General features: G+C 35.3%; 1 protein-coding gene across 2 annotated transcripts in view; it reads left to right on the top strand.

The window, feature by feature from the left end:
* Slc44a5 (solute carrier family 44 member 5) overlaps positions 1 to 18,220 on the top strand; it is a 384,704-nt gene extending 366,484 nt beyond the window's left edge. For both annotated transcript variants that reach the window (XM_074079745.1, XM_074079744.1), the window contains 11 exons: positions 2,314 to 2,413; positions 5,090 to 5,182; positions 5,650 to 5,737; positions 6,200 to 6,462; positions 6,992 to 7,086; positions 9,754 to 9,857; positions 11,122 to 11,195; positions 11,813 to 11,883; positions 12,008 to 12,096; positions 13,329 to 13,413; positions 15,701 to 18,220. In XM_074079745.1, the coding sequence (XP_073935846.1) occupies positions 2,314 to 2,413; positions 5,090 to 5,182; positions 5,650 to 5,737; positions 6,200 to 6,462; positions 6,992 to 7,086; positions 9,754 to 9,857; positions 11,122 to 11,195; positions 11,813 to 11,883; positions 12,008 to 12,096; positions 13,329 to 13,413; positions 15,701 to 15,813 (1,175 nt within the window). In that variant the 3' untranslated portion in view covers positions 15,814 to 18,220. The remainder of the gene's footprint in view (positions 1 to 2,313; positions 2,414 to 5,089; positions 5,183 to 5,649; positions 5,738 to 6,199; positions 6,463 to 6,991; positions 7,087 to 9,753; positions 9,858 to 11,121; positions 11,196 to 11,812; positions 11,884 to 12,007; positions 12,097 to 13,328; positions 13,414 to 15,700) is intronic.
* Positions 18,221 to 21,139: the final 2,919 nt, after the last annotated feature.

Below are 21,139 nucleotides of genomic sequence, written 5' to 3' on the forward strand. Positions count from 1 at the left end.
CTCTTAAGACCCATCCACAAAAAAGTTGTTGAGAGTATCAGGATCTGCCATTGGAAAAATTCAGAGATGTGTTTTTAGGAAAACATATAGAGCTTTTAAAAAAAATTTTAAGGTGTAGCAATACCAATTCCTTCTCAAATGAACCTCAAGTTTTATAACCTATTTGTTAGACATTAATTGATTCATTGATCTGTGCTAGGACAAAATTCTAGATACAAGAGACAAGGGCACACATGTGAAATTATACTCATTGAGAGAATCATTAAAAATAAGCAGAGTTATAAATAAAAAATCTGCTGTTTTCAGGAGGCAGAGATCAGGAGGATCATAGGTTGTGGCTAGCCCAGGCAAAAAGTTACCAAGATCCTACCTCAACAAAAAAACGAATGCATGGTGATTCATACCTGTAATCCTAGCTAAATGGGAAGTGCAAGGTGGATTGCGGTCCAAGCTGGCTGGGCAAAAATATGTGAGACTCTATCTGAAAAATAACTAAAGCAAAAGGGGTTGGGTGTGTGGATTAAGTGGTAAAGCACTTGCCTAGCAAGTTTAAGGCCCTTAGTTCAAATTTTAGTATCACAAAAATGATAATTGTATAGTCTTAGATTGTGTTAGAAAATTATTTATTCCTGTGTGTACAATTAATTAACTTCATGACCTTGGGTACAACTCAGCCCCCAGATCCTAGTCTTCTGCTCTGGAAAGTTATAGAGTTATTCCGTCTGATCTATAGGATATGAAGTGTATTTCTGTTATATACTATTATTTAAATGCAAGAAGAAAATATAACATACAAAATTAAAAGACATTTAAGTTTTCCTAACATAACTATTTTGATATTTTATTTGGTAAAGGTGCAAATTTAATATACAATATTCTTTAACAATACAATTTCAGAATACATAGTGATTCCCACGTATTTCATTTTCTTGGGTTTGTTCAAAGATAACTTTAGTTTAATAGAACCATATTCCACATTTTGGACTCAAATTAGTGCCTTAAGAGAATAAATTGTGCATAAAACATAAAGATACAACTTAACTGAAAGAGGATGTACAGGCAAAATGATTAAGAAGTTCCTCCTACGCCTTTGGGTTAACAGATTTCCTACTTGGAGATAGAAATTGATGTGTGATATAATACCAGATCTTAGTAGTGTGGCAATAGGTGATATAATGAGCACTGCCAGTGTCCAGGCATGAGCAGAATAACTATCTAGCAAGGAGGTTTTAGAAGGAATTCTTTTATGGGTGAGATTTTAAGTTTCCATGAACTTATACTTTGGAGGCCTATTTTTAGTAGTACCATATTTTCTTGATTTTGAAAGAGCCTTACTTTTCTATGTTGTAAGGTTTCTGAAATCGGACTACCTCTTAAAATTATTGAATAGACATTTAATCAAGGGCTATTTTCCTAAAAAGGTGTTTCTAAATTAAAAGTTGCCTTACAATTGAGATATGTAATAATTAAGACTACATGGCTTCACGGCAAAGGAAATAAAGCAAAACACAAATTCAACTACCTTATGAGAAAAAATTAGAATAGGCTGGAGGAAGAGAAGGATGTGTTTATTACAAGAAAACAGAAGTGGTTCGTTAAACTTAAAAAAGCAGAAAAGTAGCTGTAAGTTCACCTGTTTCCAGAAAAGCCAAAAAGAATCCAAGATTCCCTCTTTTTAATGCTTTCTTTGCTTACATATACTTTTGCTTTCTTCACATAAAGATGTGTTAGACACCCCTCGTTGTTTAAATTTTGTATAAAGTTCAGCTCAAGTGGTTTATAAAGCTCAATTCCCTTAGTTTTGATTCTAAGATTTTTGTTGGCCAGATTGGTTTGGTTTATGCTCTGATTCCATCAATTGTGGTTATGGGGGGATGTAGAGTCACAAAAATAAAAGGGTGGCAGCCAGTGCCCTTCTGGATCAGTCAGCAAGGACCATTGAGAGTGTTTGTGAGGCAGACAGCTTTCATTTCCTTCTGTATTAGCCTCTCACTTGATGAACTGGCACTGGCAACATCTAGACCAGAGCTGCCTGGCACCACTCTCCCTTCCTTCCAGTTCCTATAGTGCTGTGAAGTGTTTTCATGGATGAAATAAAGTCTGTCCAGAGGATTGCTCTAGCTCTAGCTAAAGGTTTTACTGTTAGCATTTCTTGGAGGCATTGAAAGTGAGTTTCATTTTGGACAGCACTGCTTAAATTATGAGGTGTCAGAATGGCCAGAAAAAATCATGGCACTCAGTCCTAACTTTGCAGAGAAAATTTGTTGTTCTGTACTGATTTGTGTCACAAGCTGGTTTTTTCCCTGTTCACAGTGATAATACTCTGCATTCTGGAAGTGATCATCATCCTCATGCTGATCTTCCTCAGGAAACGAATCTGTCTCGCCATTGTCTTGCTGAAGGAAGGGAGCAAGTAAGGCCTGTAATGTAGAACTCAGGCAATGTACATCAATCAGTCAGTTGTCATCACATAGATTCCCCTTAAGAATTCTTGGCACAGTGGCTGTAATCCCAGCTACCTGGGAGGTGGAGATCAGGAAGATTGTGATTCAAAGGCAGCCCCATCTCAACAAATAAACCAGGCATGGTATACATCTGTAATCCCAGCTATGTAGGAGGCATAGGTAGGATAATCATTTCTGAGTCTGGTCCCAGGCAAAATGTGAAGCCTTATCCAAAAATTAACTAAAGCAAAAAAAAAACTGTTTTGGGGAGGGTCTGGGTTGGGTGCTAACTACCAAGCATGAGGCCCCAAGTTCAAACCCCAGCACCAAGAGAAGAAGAAGAAGGAGGAGGAGGAGGAGGAGGAGGAAAAGGAGGAGAAGGAGGAAAAAGAGGAGGAGAAGGAGGAGGAGGAAAAAGGGGAGGAGGAGGAGGGGTGGGATGAAGAAGAAGAAGAAGGAGGAGGAGGAGGAGGAGGAGGAGGAGGAGGAGGAGGAGGAGGAGGAGGAGGAGGAGGAGGAGGAGAAGAAGAAGAAGAAGAAGAAGAAGAAGAAGAAGAAGAAGAAGAAGAAGAAGAAGAAGAAGAAGAAGAAGAAGAAGAAGAAGAAGAAGAAGAAAGAAGAAGAAGAGCTTGCTAAAGGAAACCCTTTTCTGTTCAGACTTTTTGAAGTTCAGATGCTGCCACTTATTACAATGGTCACCACTAATAAGTCCTTTAATATCCCCAAATCTCAGATATCAATAGGGCAAAAAGTTGGAGAACATCTGTTTAGTCTCTGCATTAACATTTTTGGAAAGCAAGTATATTTTAGGACAGTAATATATGTGAAAGCAAGTAACCAAGTTCTGTATAACAGTTAGCTACATTACAGGTCATATTCTATCCAACCTGGGTCATATCTTGACATTAATGATTGAGATAATTTGCTGAACTTTAAATCACCATAATTCTAGAAAGTCAATCATGTGCTATTATCATTCCTGTATAAGTGACAAGTTTTTCTAGCAGACAGAACAATTGATTCTAGCAGCAGTATACTACCCATTGTGTGTCTAAAGCCCACAGTTCAGGAACACTAATGCCTGAACTATTTTTATTTTTAAATGTTACAAAACAAACACTAAATCTTTCATAGAGTTCATGCTGGGAAGCAATAGCACCTGTAGTTTCCAAACTATTCCAAAAGGTCACTTGAGGAAAATACGTTCTCTGAACTTTTAAATGACACATGAAAGAAACAAGTAAATCATTCCAATAAAGCCAACAAGCCATGCTCTCTACTGAGAATGATGGAAACTAAGTTGTTAAGAACCAAGAATCAAATTATTTTTAATTGCCTTTAAGGACTATTTTAACAAAATTGCCATATTATTATTATTCTAATAGTGCCACCTGAATCCAGTGGTTTAACCAGTTAACAAGCTGCTTGTTAAACTCTCTCTTTTTCCCACAATAACTGATGCCCTATCATTCTCCACTGAAAACTACTGATTTGCTGGGTTTATTTCTTAAATAGTATGTTATTGTGAAGTTCACTATAAGTTGTCCCACTTGTCACAACCTTGTATGTGTGTGTTAAAGGGCCAATACAATTGTGACAGGTTGCTACTTTGTTCAGGGGAAAAATAAAGCCTAGAATAAATAGATATAAGAATACAAAGTAAACTTAAGGACACCTAATAGTTAATTTAAAATCAGTGTGTGGAGATAGGAGAAAACAGCATAGCTGAAATAGTGAGATGAAGAAGGTAACAAATGAAGAAGGAATCTAAGACTGTCGATGTATTTGGAGTAGTGAGATTTCCATAGTATTTTTCAGTGGTTGGCTGAATCAAACAGTATTATGTTTAATCCACTGTCATATACTGAAACAACTATTTAAAAGAAGTTGAAAAAGCATAACTAAGATGGTAAAAACTTTACAAACCGTGTTCAATGAGGAAATGTCAAAGAAATGATTACCATGGAGACAAAAAAAAAAAGGATAAAGAGCTACTTGAAGGGTTGCTATGGGGCAAAGGTGATAAAATAATCATCTCTTCTGCAAACTTTAGTGGAGGTAAGTAACAAACAGGCAGATTTGGAAGAGTTTCCTAAGACTTTGCTGAGAGAATGGAATAAGCTGTGAAATAAACTGTACAAAAATCAGTTCCTCTCACTCAGTGTCTTCACCAGAGGGTAATGGATGCAGTTTGAATGTAGTACAGAAAGTATTTGTAAATTAGGAAGAGATTCCTACAGCTTAACCAATGGTCTTTGGAGTCTTCTCCAAATTTAGAAGTCAAGAATCTAGGCAAAGAAAGAAATTATAATGTATTATAATTATAATGTATCAAAACCTTATGGACCGGAGAGAAATAACCAAAGACAAGATAATTTGGGTCACTTTTGGTGGGAGTTAAACATCAACATAGGAATAATGCCCCAACTTACTTTCACAAAATAAATAGAAATGAAAACAACTAAGAACTTATCAGAATGATCAGTAAAAAAAGAACTAATAGTTATTAATTCTAGTAATATGCAGTTACAAGAATTAATTCAGTCTAAAGTTTACTTCTGGTTCTAGCAAACAACACTTTAATTGGGAAAATACTGATCTGATTCAGCCTTCATTTTGAATTTCAACTATTTCTTTTATTTCAGAGCCATTGGATATATCCCTAGTACATTACTTTATCCACTTCTAACCTTCATTTTGCTCTCCATCTGCATTTGCTACTGGGCTGTGACAGCAGTGTATCCTTTGATGACTGACTGCTTATACTTCAAGTCCACATTGCTATTCAGGAGCTAGGAGTTTGTGTCCAGTATTTTCTATCCTTAGGAGAAGAGGAATATCCTAAAGAAATAACTGGATTATTTTTCCAAGCCTTAAAAATATTTCAGTGTATTGATTTCATTTCCTCTCAAAGAGGTCATGTGATAGATTTGTTTTATTTTGACTTCCCTATGATGTTTGGCCTTTGCAATAACCTAAGAAAACTCATATATTATACTGTATTGTAGGGACTACTCACTGTAGCTGGCCCATGCTACATTGATGTAGGCCTGATGAATAGATGAATTATTAAAATGTTAGAAGATTTTTCAAAGTTAATCTTTTCAGAGATTATGGACTTCAGAGTTATCTGTATTTTTTCCTTGTCTGTTTGTTTTCAATTTATTTACCAGTAACTAGTTTATCCTTAATAGAGTTCATTCAGTTTCTTGGCTACATCAGGAGTACCTATCTACAAAGTTATAGCCCCAGAGGGGCAATGTATACATGAAAATCAAACCTGTGACCCAGAGGTAAGTAAAAGAAACTCTCTTTTGCACTTACCTCAAAATTCCACTACATTTCATGTTTCAGTTGTAGAGGTCATTCTGCAACAGACCCTAGGCACTGACATGAGGAAACTGTGTACACAAGGGGAAAGTGGATTAGCAGAGAGTGTTGAAAACAGTGAGCAGAATGGAGAGGAAACATATTATTATTTGCTGAGCTTGCTTATCCTATCATATATCCAAGAAATTGGTATGGTCAACTAAACTAATTAGTGTGAAATTTATTGGTGATGATTAATGTATGTATGATTGAAAATGAGGTACTTTTCAGAGCTCATTAAAGAATTCTATAAACCTATCTGATAGAAAATATAGGAAAAATAACAAAAGCCTAGTAGAGGAAAAATAGAATATGAAATTGAGGGCTACAAAAGAGAGAAAAGAATGGCATTTAGTGTTATGTTCTGTTGTTTTTTCTGGGTGCAGATTTTTAATACAACTGAGGTTGCCAAAGCTTGCCCTGGAGCTCTGTGTAACTTTGCCTTCTATGGTGGAAAGAGTATGTACCATCAATACATCGTTACCTTCCACGTGTACAATCTATTTGTCTTTCTCTGGCTTGTAAACTTTATCCTTGCATTGGGCCAGTGTGCCCTTGCTGGTGCCTTTGCTGCTTATTACTGGGCCATGAAAAAACCTGATGACATCCCACCACATCCACTTTTTACGGCATTTGGACGAGCAGTACGGTAAGCAATATGTTGAACTCTGTACCCTTTCCCTCAGTATGTTGAAATTCAGTTTTGGCATTAATTCAAGTAGCAAAGTACAAGTTAGTTGAGAGTATGATTCAATATTTGTGGGTGCTCATTGGCTTGTCTGGTTTCACAGACACAGTTTTACAACCCCTTACCTAGACCAATACCTTTCTAAATCCTATTGGTTATTGCTGATAGGAAGGGATAGAGGAGGACATCAAATAAAAGATTAAGAATGAAATTAGCTCTATGTCTCCATTGATCAATCCAAGCATCATATTTTACAAGAAAATAGTGGAATAACAGCAAAAGCTAATAGAGGAAATATAGAACATGAAATTGATAGATGAAGTGTAAGACAGACCCATATGATTTAAAACACTATCTGCAGACTGTTGAATAAGAGTGTAAAAAGGTCTTTCTTCTATAGATCTCTTTCATCTGTGAAAAATGTTCAAGTCAAAATCCGTTAGTTAATAGTAAAGATATTTTAACCTTTATTCTCATTTTGTCTGCCTAGATATCACACAGGATCCCTTGCATTTGGATCTTTAATCATTGCAATACTTCAAATGTTTAAAGTGGTCACAGAATACTTGGACAGTCGTATAAAAAGTAAGACTCCAGAATTTACCTTAGACTTCCTGATTTCTGTGAAGAAAATAGAATGTGGCTAGAGTGGAGGTAGACTTGGTGACCATAACTTGAACTAGGGTAGCAATGATGGAAATGGTCAGGTTGGAATGTTTTGAAGGACACCCCAGTAGGACTTGCTGAAGGATTGAATATCAGAGGAAGGGAGAAGCAGTGGTGAAGAGAGAAGAAAATGTGTTGTATGATTTATTAAGATGTAGAAGCCAGGTGAAGCAAATTTTTAAAAAGAGATTAAAAATACTGTTTAATATGCTACTGTTGAAAAGCATGGTGGCGTCAGGTATACAGTTCCAAGTCTAGAGCTCAGATCAGACTTAAAATGTAATTGTAGAAGGCCAGGCACTGGTGGCTCACACCTGTAATCCTAGCTACTCAGGAGGCAGAGATCAGGAGGATTATGATTTGAAGTCAACCTCAGCAAATAGTTTATAAGATCCTATCTCAAAAAATCTCTTCACAAAAATAGGGCTGGTGGAGTGACTGAAGGTGAAGGTGAGGGTGTCATTAACATAAGCTTTCATAAATGACACAGATAGTATACAAACATAAATAGCCAAAACAATCTTGGAAAGAAAGGACAAAGTTAGAGGACTCACACTTCCTGATTCAAAAAAAAAGATACAACAATCAAAAAAGTGTGGTATTGGCATAAGGATAGATACATAGACCTGGAATAGAATAGAGATCCCAGAAATAAATCTCCACGTATTTGATGGGAAAAGGTCATCTTTTTTCAGCTAATGATGAGGGGAAATTTGAGTATCTACAAATAAAAGTATGAAGTTGGACCTGTGTAACCAAGTACAAATACAAAAATTAATTCAAAATTGATCAGACCTAAACATAAGAGCTAATATAAAAATTTTAGAAAAAAACATAGGCATATTTATGACATTGGATTTGGTGATAATTTCTTGTCTGTCATGCCAAAAGCATAGGCAAAAGCAAAAAGAATTATATTTAATCAAAATTAAAAATATTTGCGCATCAGACACTACAGAGAGTTAAAAAGAATCCACACAATGGAAGAAAAATATTTACAAATAATATACAGATAAGGGAATAATACTGAGTATATAAAGAACTTCTATAACTCTACATTAAAAAGAGGAAAATAAGCCAACTCAAAATGGGCAAAAGGACTTAAATAGACATTTCTCCAATGATGATACACAAATGACCAATAAGGACATGAAAAGATGCTAAATATCACTAGTCATTAGGAAGATGTATATCAAAGTCTTCACAACCACTAAAATGGCTTCAAAACCACAAGAACAACACAACAAACACAGAAAATGAGAAGTGATAGTGAGGATATAGAAAAATAGATTCTTTGAGTATTGTTGGTAAGAATGTAACATGGTCTAGCCACTGTGGAAAACAGTATAGCAGTTCTTTAAAAAGTGAAAAATAGAATTTCCAATGGATCCAGACATTCTACTTTTAGCTGTATAATCAAAAGAATTGAGGGCCGTTAGCATATACTAAGTAGGTAGAGTACCTACTTAGTATAGCAGCATTTTTCACAATAGTCAAAAAGGTGGAAGCAACCCAAACTTTTATTAACAGATAATGTGTTATTTATGTACAATGGAAAACTAGCATTTAAAAGGAATGATAATATTATTCTAAATGAAATAAGATACAAAAGAACACATTTTATATGATTTTACTTATATGAGGTACCTAAAGGAGGCAAATTCACACAGACAAAAATAATAGTAAAGTTTACTAGGACCTATGGATGGGGTGGGGAGAAGGAGTTACTGTTGAGTGGGTATAGAATTTCTCTTTGGTATAAGCAATATTATGAAAAACAGGGTACACTAAGGAGAGGTCACTAATGGGAGAGGGAGGGTGAAAGAGGGAAGTTAAGATGAATATGGGTTATGTAATTTCTATACAAGAATAAACATAGAATTTTTAAATCTGTTGAAATCACCATAAGAAGGGGACTAAGGTAGAAAGGAGAAAAATAGAGGGCATGAATCAATTCGAGTTATAATATATGTATACATGTAAATGTAACAAGGAAACTCCAGGTGTAAACTATCTTAAACAAACAAAAATGCTCTTTTTTCAAAAAATAAGAACAGGAAGGTAAAACAGGTGCTGTCTGGGGGTTGGCACCAGTGGGAGGGGGGAAGCTATAAGAAAAGTGTGAAGGAGGCTGATGTAGTGGAAATAGTATGTACTCACGTATGAAATGGAAAAATGAGACATGTTGATACTATTCCAGGAATGGCGTGGGGGGCATAAGGGAGAATTATGGAGGGTGTGAACCCAACTATGATATATTATAAGAACTTCTGTAAATATCACAATGTACCCCCAGTATGACAGTAATAATAATAAAATAAATTGTTCTTATATAAAAAAATAGAATTTCTCTTTGGGATGATAAAAAGTTTTGAAAATGGATAATGGTAATGATTTTGCAATATTGTGAAGGTGCCCAGGGCCACTGAATTGTACACTTAAAAATGGTTGAAATGGCAAATTTTATATAATGTATATTTTACTGCAATAAAATTTTGAAGCCTATTTAAAATATTTTATTATTACTTATTTTGAATCATAGCATTCCATTGCAAATCAATAATAGATCTAAATACCTTCTTATAGATGCCCAGAACAGCATTGCTAGATTCCTACAGTGCTGTCTGAAGTGCTGTTTCTGGTGTTTGGAAAAAATGGTAAAGTTCTTAAACAGAAATGCCTATATCATGGTAAGTAGATTTTTTGGTTAACTATGCTGCTTCTTTGCAAGTGCAACCCATGTCTGCCTTGCTCCCTCTAAATGCTTTTATATTATGCCATTGAATTTACCTCCATGTTGGCATAAGAAGCCATCATGTGATTCAGACATATGCTTTCCTAGTTGAGCTGTTATTACCTTCAATCTCTCTCTTTTTTTTTTTAGAGTAAATACTATTCACATTGGAAAATTTAAAGTGTTGCTAGATTGAGAAGGGTTTTGTGCGTGTTTGACAGTTTAGTGAGGAGGAAGCTTAGTTAAGTCTGTTTCACTCTGTGAGTCTTTCTAATTCTGAGATTTACATAATTTTAAGAAAGGGATTGATCCTTTTTATGAATCTCATAGTAAAATGTATGGGTATTGATAATGCTTGACTAAATTTATTCTTTTGACTAAGTTTATTCTTTCGCCTATGGGGCTATGGAGACTTCTAAAGAAATTTTTTAAGGTAGGAGATTTAGAAATATAATTCTCTTAAAATTAAGAAACTACAACCTTATGAACTTGCTTATTACCACGGTGACATGAGTCTGAAAAAGTGATTTAAATAGTCATTACTTTACCTATAGTGAGAGTATTATGTTGAGTCTTTTAGTCAGTAAATCAAATATAGTGAAAGGTATAGGAATTCCTTAAGAGTAAGTTTTGGGCTGAGTGCCAGTGGCTCAGGCCTGTAAACCTAGCTACTTGGGAGACTGAGATTGGGAGGATCATGGTTCAAGGCCAGCCCAGGAAAATAATTCACAAGACCCTATCTTCAAAATAACCAGAGCAAAATGGACTGGAGGTGTGGCTCAAGTGGCAGAGCTCCTGGTTTGCAAGCATGAAGTCCTGAGTTCAAACACCAGTCCCACCCCCCAAAATAAAGATAATAAAAAGAGTAAGTTTTGATATGAAGAAAACAGTATTTCACCTATTCAACAACAGACTCTAACCAGAACATTTCAAAGACAGAAACCCTTAACCTTGGACTTGAGAAAAAGACCTACCTCAAGACTGGAGTTTACGGGGGCATGCAATATGTGAAGAACACCTAAGTGTCAATGACTATGAGAGTTGTTTGGAGTTGAGGACACACATCTCCCAGGCTTTCTAAGAACCTAATTATTGGAAAAAAAAGAAGGGAGTACCAGTATGAATGACAGGAATTAGTTTGCTTATTTCCCTATCATTGATTGCCCTTTGATCTTGTTAGAATATGTTACTGACTCGGTATAATCAATTGTCTTTCTCAGATTGCAATATATGGCAAGAACTTCTGCAGGTCAGCAAGAGATGCTTTCAATCTGCTAATGAGAAACATTTTAAAGTAAGTAATCAGGTTGGAAATTGCAAGAGACAACTTAGTGGACCTCAAACCTTGCTGTTATTTGAAGTGTTTGTTGCTTTATTAGGAGTGAATATTATCTTTTATTTTGAAAGCTTTAAATCTTCTCTCTCATATTCCTAATTTATTTTCACATTTTGAAAGTGTTCTCATCATCACCTAGGTTTTTACACCTATTGGCATTTATTTGTCTTTATTATCTCTTCTGGTTAAGAGATTTCCCGGATGAATTCCATTACCATCTTTTCCCTGGCAATTTCCCCCTCCCAAAATTATTGGAAACTTAGTGGAAAAAATCAGAGAACAAATACAGCATCTTCAGTATCCAAGATGTCTATAGACTTTGAATTAGGAGATAGGCTGAAGCCTCCATTGCATGACACCCAACAGCCCTAGGATGCCACCTTCTGTTTACTTCATTAAAAATAAGTCAGAACTTCATACCTGGGTTTTACTTTCATTTCTTGCATCTAACAACTGCCAAATACAAATTCAGCAGACTTATCAAAATGAACTCATGAGTTATTTATTCTAATAAATTTTAAGTAGCAAATGTATTTTAAACAAAAAATTATTCTTTCTTTTTTTCTGATACTTAGAGTTGCAGTTACAGATGAAGTTACACACTTTGTATTACTTCTGGGAAAAATTCTAGTTTCTGGTTTTATAGGTAAGTAACAATAATAAATTAATAAAAAGTTGAAAAGATGCTTGGAAAAATTGCCTTACTCCAAAAAAAACAACAACATGCTTTTGCAAATGCATGATATATGTGCTCTGCCTTTTCCATATAGGTGTCCTGGCCTTCTTACTATTCACAGAAAAATTACCAATGATCGCATATGGACCAACATCTTTAAATTACTACTGGGTACCTTTGCTGGTAAGAGCTGGTGGGGATTCAGCTGGGTATTCTGTAACAAAAATATTATACAGTGGGTACCTCAAACAACAGAAATTTATTCCTCACAGTTTTGTAGGTTGGGATGTTCAAGATCAAAGTATTAACCCATTAAGTTCCTGATGAGGGTCCTCTTCCTGTTTTTCAGAGGGATACCTGACTGCTTCCTCACAGGATGGAGAACAGATCATGTTTCTTATCTCTTATTATGAGAGCACTTATCCTTCCATAAGGGTACTACTCTTGTGACCTCTTACCACCATAGGCCTTGCCTTCAAATTCCATCACATTGGGGATTAGAACTGGGAGAGGAACCATCAGAGATGGTAAAATTTTAAAAAGAAGAAAAGAAAATAGGAAAAATAATGACAGCTAACATTTTTGATCTTACTTTGTGCCAACCCTCATCCTTCTTTAGAGATTAGGTTCCTTGGAAACAACTGGTCACAGAGAAGACTGCATGCAAAAGTTTTAATAGGAAGTCCCCTCCTGAGACACATCTGTAAGGGAGTGACAAGAGCAGGACATGGCAAAGGAAAGGGTAACCCACATTGCAGTCACAGCTGAAGCATCAAACATAATTGCAGGAAGTTATGGCAAAGAGGCTTTGTAAACTGCATCAGGCAGTTGTTAGCCATGAGCCGACCCCCAGATGGTGGTGTAAACTTGGGTGAGGCTCATCTCTACAGGGAGAGCAGTACCTAGTCAAGGAAGCAGCTGAGTCATCAGCAGACTACATTTCCAACCACTGTGGATAGATGAGGGCAGTGGGTGGAAATTCAGGTAGAACCCCATCACCCATGTGCTAGAAATGCTGTCATTGCATTCTCCTTTCCCCACTGCCAATATAACAAAGGAGACATAAAGAAAGTAAGTAACTTGATGAGGGCCCAAGCTGTGATTCAAACCCAGGCAGTATGTGCTCTTAACTCGTGATGCCTCACTGCCTTGAGTGCACTACACTACAGGTAAGATGCTTTTAGTATGCATTGGGAACAGTGGTAATCAGTGGGCAGATAATCTAGTACATTTTCTCTAGGTCTCAAGACAATGCACGCAGAAGCATTATCACTGAAGTTTTTGGTCTCTATATTGAAATCTTTTCCAACAGAGTCCTGCAAAACTTTCTCATCACGGCTTTTACTTACAGCTGCACTGTTTTTCTTGTGGATAAAGTCAGTGACATGTTGGTTATTTTCTTTACCCATTCACAGACTGTCATTTTTGGATCTTACCTAATTGCTCATGGGTTCTTCAGCGTCTATGCAATGTGTGTTGAAACAATTTTCATCTGCTTCTGTAAGTATTCAGCATGCATGTTTTCTCCTTTCTTTGGATAAGTGAAAGATGAGAAGGTAAAGACCCCTGTGCTAGCTAGCTTGTAGATTTTTTATTACCTGGCTACAAACCCAAAACAATATTTATTTGGAAGGAGACATTACTTAGTAGATGTTCTTAATCTTTAACAGCTAACAAACAAGCCAAAGGCAGAGAGACAAATACTGCATGATCTCACTTAAATATGGAATCTAAAAACTTGAACTCAGAAACAGGGAGCAAAAGGATGGTGGTCAGAAGTCCAAGGAGATGTCAAAGTGTATAGTTATAAGACAAACAAATTCTGGAGTACTAATGCACAGCATGGAAGCTATAATTAATAATAATGATTAATAACTGAAACTATTTCTCAAATTTTATGTAAGAAAATATCTAGAACCTACTAGTTTCTAATCTTCGAAAGCTTAGACCAATAGCAGCAGGTTTTTAATTTGGGAAATAAGAAATATTTCCCTCTCATGTTTATTAATAAATTTCCAAGTTCTCGAAAATCAAGTACAATATCCATTTTATTCAATACATTGCATGCTGATGTGAATATCTTCCTTTCAGAAACTCTTGTCTTCGATAATAAAAAAGAAAAAGGGAAGCCATGTGGTATTTCTCTCCCCTCTCCAGCTGTCACAATGAGAGTAGCCTCATACTTTGGAAAACATTCTTCTTCAGCAATATCCTAAGCCAAATTTGGATACTTTTTATTCTTTATATATCTTGGTTGCCAGAAAAACTTGTGTTTTTAAAGAAGTCAACCATTTGTAAACACTTTCTTTATAGAAACAACATTTTTTAAACTTTGCAAGGCACTGAGAATCCTGCTTGGAGAAAATAATATTTGAAGCTGATTATTAATGTGATCCAGACCAGGCTTCCTACCACTGTCTCAAAAGTAACAATGACAGAGACATATGGTACATGATGTTATAAAGGAATAGGACTATGGGTGAAACATGAAAGATGCTCAGTGTCTATCATGCTCCCTCCTTAGCTTTTCATTTTATATGTGAGGAAGGTCACTGTGAAGTCTAATGTAAAAACTGGCTAAACCAATAACTCATCTATTCCTGAAAGGGCGTAGATACTGTCTGTTGTGAATTATGAGTATTTGCAGGAAGTTAATTCCATGCAAATTTCTCCTTGCTTCTCAGCATAGCTCTGATGCTTCTCCAGCAGGTGGGTCAGTGAAGATGTAGTCATTTTAATATTAGCCTGAGCAAAGCAGGAAGATAAATTCACACGTTTCAGAAGTCAGAAAACACTAGCAGTTGCTGTCAAATATAATCTGAGATAGGCCACAAGGATTTAGGGCAGGGCAACTTCTATTAAGTAGGATGAGAACTGGATGTCAAGAGACTGCATCCTCATCTCTTCCTCACTGCCTCAGAGCCTTCAGCTTTTGCAGAGTCATTTTACAACTCCCAGCCTCAGCTTCTTCACCTGTAACATTAGCGTGTGAACTACCATTAAAAATTACTTTACCCAGAGCTGGGTACTGGTGACTCACACCTGTAATCCTAGCTACTTGGGAGGCTGAGATCAGGAGGATTGCAGTTCAAAGCCAGCACAGGTAAACAGTTCACAGAATCCTATCTTACAACACAAACCAGGGCTGGTGGAGTGGGTCAAGTGGTAGAGCACCTGCCTAGCAAACATGAGACCCTGACTTCAAATCCTAGTACCACCAAAAATATTTCTTTAGCTAAGCATGGTGGCACATACCTTTAATCCCAGTTCTTGGGAAGTCAAAGCATGAGGAGTTTGTGAGCTATATTGCCAAAGCCTGTCACCCCACCCAAAAAAAAAAAAAAAACATGTAAAACAAACAGACAAAAAAGACCTTATGCTCTAAAATTCAATTATTATTCTACATTTACCACAGAATTACTATGTTTTTTATTCAACTTTATCACCAAAGTTGTGTCAAACTATGTTTCTGAAATAAATGGCTGAGGGATTTAAAGATAACACTGTTGCAAAACACAGAAAATCTTACTAGCCTTTAAACTATCAAAATGACCCTCTTGGGAAGTGGGAGGGGCTGGTGGGATGGGTGAGTGCTCCCCGGCAGAACTTGGAGCTTCTTGTTTTGTTCAGCATGAGAAACTTCACTGCATTAATTTGTCTTATATTTGACTTTCTAACACTGATTTCTCTAATTTTTTCCTGTTCCACTCCTCAATTTATAAACATGTGTATACATATTCTGCTGATGCTTGCTGCTTTTTCCCTGCTTTGGCTACTGCATATACAGGTGAAGATCTGGAAAGAAATGATGGATCTGCAGAAAAACCCTACTTCATAACCCCTAACCTGCACGGGATTTTGATCAAGAAGCAACCAGTTCCCCAGAAGCAGAAAGAGTAGAAAAACTCCAAACAGTGCCACTCACTCTTCAATTAAAATTTTGTAAATTAGGTCTATTGTCATTTGAAAATGTTGCTTTCAAGGAATGTGAGAATTCTGAGTTATTTCTAAAAAGTTAGCACTTGGTACCATTTGAGATGTCAGGCATTGGATGACAATGACCTGTGTGAAGTAGTAACTGTATAGACTGTGGTCCCCACTGAAAATCAAAGTGTTCATGTCAAACATTTTTAAAATCCTAGAGCTGAAAGTGTTTAATAACTTTTATAATTCAGTGTGCTGTTTCCATTATGGCACGTTGATAGCCTTTCTTTTTATAAGTGTATATTTGTAAAGGATATTCAGGCAATTTTTGAAAACACTATAAATGTGTAATCAATTTAGCCATAAAATATTGAGTTATAGTTAACCAGCATATGGTACTGAATTTGTAAATATGGTGCTATGGTTATATTATTCAAGCTGGTGAACAACTCTCTAAGCTGTGACTATTTATTTGTATTAATGGCTCCCTACGAAGGATATTTCAGTGAGTGAATCAAGTCCATAACAAGTGTCTAACTGTTAATGTCACACAGGTTCTACAAAGCGAATCACTGGGTAACGGTTACTGTGGAACCTCACAGTCCATTTTGTTTTACTGAACTTATATTTATACTGAAGTCAAATCTGAGTTCTGAAATATCATTTCCAATAATAGGAACTTCTAGCCACCATGAGAATATTCTGAAAAAAAAACTGAAATTCCTACATAACTCATGCTTTTTGCCTTTAACCTGAATTTCCTACTCTACCATACAGAAAATCAGTATGGATTTGTTTCAGAAGAGTGGTTTTTCTTTTCATGAGCATACTGGTGTTTCTAGATTAAAGAGATTGTGTGGCTTTGCTCTTCAAAAGATTTAAGGTCAGTTGAATTTTCAGTGAGAAAACAGAAAAGATAAGTAAGACACATCAGATTTTACTCTAAGGTAAAATCTTTTTGTAAGGGGCATTCTTCAGATTAGGAACTCTCTCCCTCCAGGGCATGGAAGGAAAGTTCTTTCCATTCTCCATAGGCCAGAGCAACAAACTGATTTCTGGCAGCCTCAATCGCATGAATCAGATTCCTGCATACCTTGCCTATGCATCCCTTGTATGCATATGTGTGTGATACGACTAACAGTGTAAAAATGTACCCCCAAAAGAGCACTGAGCCGGTTGGCATCCTTTCGGCTTTTACACTAAGCTTGTGTATAGGATTATCTATGTAGTGACAAAGAAACTTGTTAAACTATCATGTTTATCTGAATATGATCCACACATCCAGGAAGAGAGTCAGAAATGTATTATTGTGCTGTTAATTAATAGACATAATAATTTAATTATCCTGAAGTGTAGGAACCTAGAATTTAGACTGACTTCACAGCAGCTTAATAGCAAAAAGCATGAATAAGGAAGATTTTCAAAATATTGGTCCTTACAATGACCACCAACTTGTTCTTGGCTTACTTTCTAGAGATTATTATAGTCAAAAGTAATACTTTTGGCTTCACATCATGGCAGTGAGCTTTCTTCATTCTCATTGTCCTTGAAGGGATGAGTGATCAGATTTTTATTATGATCCTTATTTTATTATGATTAAATTAATTAATTAATTTTTATCATTATTTTATTATTTTTACTACCTGGCCTCAACAAAGATCCAGTAGTATAGTGGTGTCTACCTGTGAACTTGTTATAAATACAGATGCTCACGCCCTGCCCAAGGGATTCAGATGTATTGTGCTTGAGTGTGAGCCATGTGTGAATTATTATAAAGTCCTCTGCTTGATTTTGATACACGTAAAAGTTGGGAAATCACTTGAATAAAATATGAATCAGCATATGAGAAACTAGTTGCCTCTTTAACTATATTATGGCTTATTCTTAGTCAGAAAAATATTCTCCACTTATTACTTCTTGTATAATTAAAAATCATAGAGCAAAAATGAGCATTGTATTTGAGAAGAAATTTAGAAGCCATTTTCTTACACAGCAATTAAACTAATAACTAAAAAACAGCAATATTTCTAGAAACTTGGCAGTTGAAGGATTTGAAATGCTGTATTCTAAAAGTTTATAAATACTATGTTTTCAAGGGTGTACTGTCTAACTTGTTGTTGACGTAACAAAAGTAAGTTCAAACAAATACAGTAATTTAGAAAGTAAATTTACAGAAGAATGTAAAAGTTATTTCCTCAGTCATGCCTTGGAGAGACATGCAGTGTTGGCAGAATCTGACCTGGGACACAGAATGAGATAATATTTTGCTGACATAAAGGGCTAATTGTTTTCTCATAGCTATGTTTACAATAATGCTGATGCCAAACTATGCTGTTTAAAAAGTGGTATTCTGAATTGCTGAAAAACAAATGTGCAGCAGATGGCGATGTTACTTCTCTTACAGTTTTGCTTTGATATTTACTCTGTGCCATTCTTCCTCCTAGTGGAAGATTTAGAAAGAAACGAAGGCTGTGATGCAAGACCCTATTTTGTGACTCCATCTCTGATGAAGATCTTGCTAGAGCAAGATAAACAAACTAAAAACAAGTAGAAAAGCCAAGCAGTCATCCTACAGCGCTGTGTCACCTTTCCCTCATCTGCTGAATCTGTGCAACTCATTTCCTAAGCGCTTTGGGTTTGGAGGCACTGTCCACGACCTTGTGGGCTTGCATTTGTATGTTTTTATACCAAAGCTTACGCTGTAATATGTGAAGCCATCTGAAGTCACAAGGGAATTGCAAATAACATGGAACATTTTTATACTAAGATCTTTTGTTTTGTAATTCATTTTTAAATAGAGTGGCTTGGATGTTTTGAAAATACTACTGAGTATGTTGATATTCTTTTAACTATTAGATTGAAAAAGGATATGTTATTTAAATTGATAGCTCCTAATATATTTTTAAGATTAAAACTAGGGACTATTTCTGCAGGGAAAATTGGTAAGCAAAGTGAAAGAAACATTTTTAAAGCTGTCCCCAACTCCCTTTGACAGTAAAACAAAAACAGCCCCACTCCAGTCTTTGCTATAGAATGTTTCCTGTGAAACAAATTGCCAGTCCTCCAGCCTTTACTACTTAGTCCTCTGACAAAGTGCCTTACTGGCTGTTTAATACTACCCAGCTTTTGTGGGCAAGTTTACAAACATTGTTTTTTCTTAAAAAAAATTAAACCTGCAATGTTTAGTGATTAAAACAAGCCTTCCTGAGTTTGTTTTCCTCTTGCTCACTGACTGAAAATCACTGGTCATTTCACTATGCTTGGTATCCTGAGTCCTAGAGAGTACATGTGTGGCATAAACAATTTCCCTTGCACCTAGTGGAAATCCATGAATGTGTACTACATGTAAGACAAAACAAAAATAAAACCTGAAAGGACACTTGTTGGGTTTTTTGTTTTTTCGGGGGATGACTGTTTGTTTTTTTACTAAAAAAAAGTTTAAAATGTAATCTTTTCTATAGTAGTTATTTGAAAATATAGTAGGTATAAGAGTGCATTTCTCAGTGTTTTACACATATTGGAAAAGGAAACGTCTAGGAATTCCTAAGGGAAATTTTACCCCTCAAAGGGTGCCCATAGATATTATGTACTGAACGGCTCCATTACAAATGATTGTGTATTTTCATCAAAGCCTGTTCTATATATGTCATTTCATTTTCTAACTTTTTATATAAACCAGTTTACTAACAATGTTCATTTTTTATTGGGCCAATATAAATAGGCACAATTTCTAATTCAGTTTTAAATAATTGTACTAGTATGACTACTTTAAAGAAAGTTCATTTGGTTTGCAACTGAAGTAAGAGTCCATGAAAGTGTTCATTTAAGGAAATGTCAATCACATAGTGATAACTGATGAAAGATTTGAGAATCAGTCAACAATAAGTTGCTCTCAACTTATCTGTTACCACATTTGTTTAAATGTGACTTCAGATAATTTTATACCAAAAAAACTCACCTGAGCACATGCCAGCCTGACCTTCATAGTCAGTGTGCTTCTGCTGTGCAGAAATATTCGAAACATGTTGTCTAAATATCTTTGATAACTAAAATGTTTAATATTTCATGAAATGTGATGTTACTTCTTGTTTTAAATGTTTCTTTTTTTCTTCTAATAAAGATTTAGATAAGAAATCCTTGTCTGCCTTTTTATTTCTTTAAGCTTTTGTTTTTAAAACCTGGCATACTATTACAATTACCTTTTCCTGATCAAACGTCTAAGATTTTTTCATATCTATATTTATTTTTAAATTTCCCATTTTTCTCTATGCATTATGAAATCAAATAAATGAAATTGAGATTTTTACACAAGTAAATAAGTCAAAGTCAAATGAGTAAAGAATAGATTTTTAGGAGGGTGAATATGATGCAAATACTGTAAACACATGTAAGTAAATGGAAAAGTGATACCTGTTGAAACTGTTCAGGGAATGGAAGAAGTGGGGTAAAGGAGACTGGTGGAAGAGGTGAATTCAAGTATGATACATTTGATATATTATAATAACTTTCATAAATGGCACAATGTACACAATATACAATTTTTTTAAAAAGGATTAAAAAATAGCCTAAATTAGTTAATTGCTCTTTGTTTTAACTTGCAAAGGTCTGTTTACTTCTTCATTTGATTTTCCAATATTCATGAGAAGAAAATATCATTTTTAAGCCAGGAATAAATTTAGGGAACCTAAAAAATGTGAACACTAATTAACAGTAATTTTTTAAAGCAAGTTAAATGTTCCTATCACTAGCCTACTTTAATCTAAAAAAGCATCCTTTTTAGGTTGAATTATATGGTAAATCTTCAAAATTAATTTTCTTTTAAAATGTAATGGGTTTCTTTTCAAGATAATATAAAGCAACATTCTTTTCCTTCTCAGTGTTCTTAAAAAATATTGTAAATCTAACAAGATGCTTGTTAATATGGGTATTGAATTTTCTTATTTGAAATATAAATACAGATTGGTTTTCAGAAGAAATCCAAATTCTGCTCTAAATCTTAAAAACTCCTACTTTTACATGATAAAGTGCTGATATTTGTAAATAAACTGTATGAAATTAGACTATGATTAGTTTTGGTTTTCTATGTGCCTAAGATGCTCAAAAACATTTTGTGTGTCCCAACAGTAAAATCACACTATGGAGATGTTCTATGAGATCATCAGAATAATCCGACTACTATTTCAGCTGATCCTGGAAAATGGGCCCTGTGCAGCAATTCCCTACTTTCCTTTTAGTGTATAGCTGAGCAGCACTCGTTCCAATGTATGTTCTTTCACTTTTACAAGTTTGCCTCAGGAAATTG

This window comes from Castor canadensis, chromosome 7 (genome assembly GCF_047511655.1).
Source record: "Castor canadensis chromosome 7, mCasCan1.hap1v2, whole genome shotgun sequence".
NCBI lineage: Eukaryota > Metazoa > Chordata > Mammalia > Rodentia > Castoridae > Castor > Castor canadensis.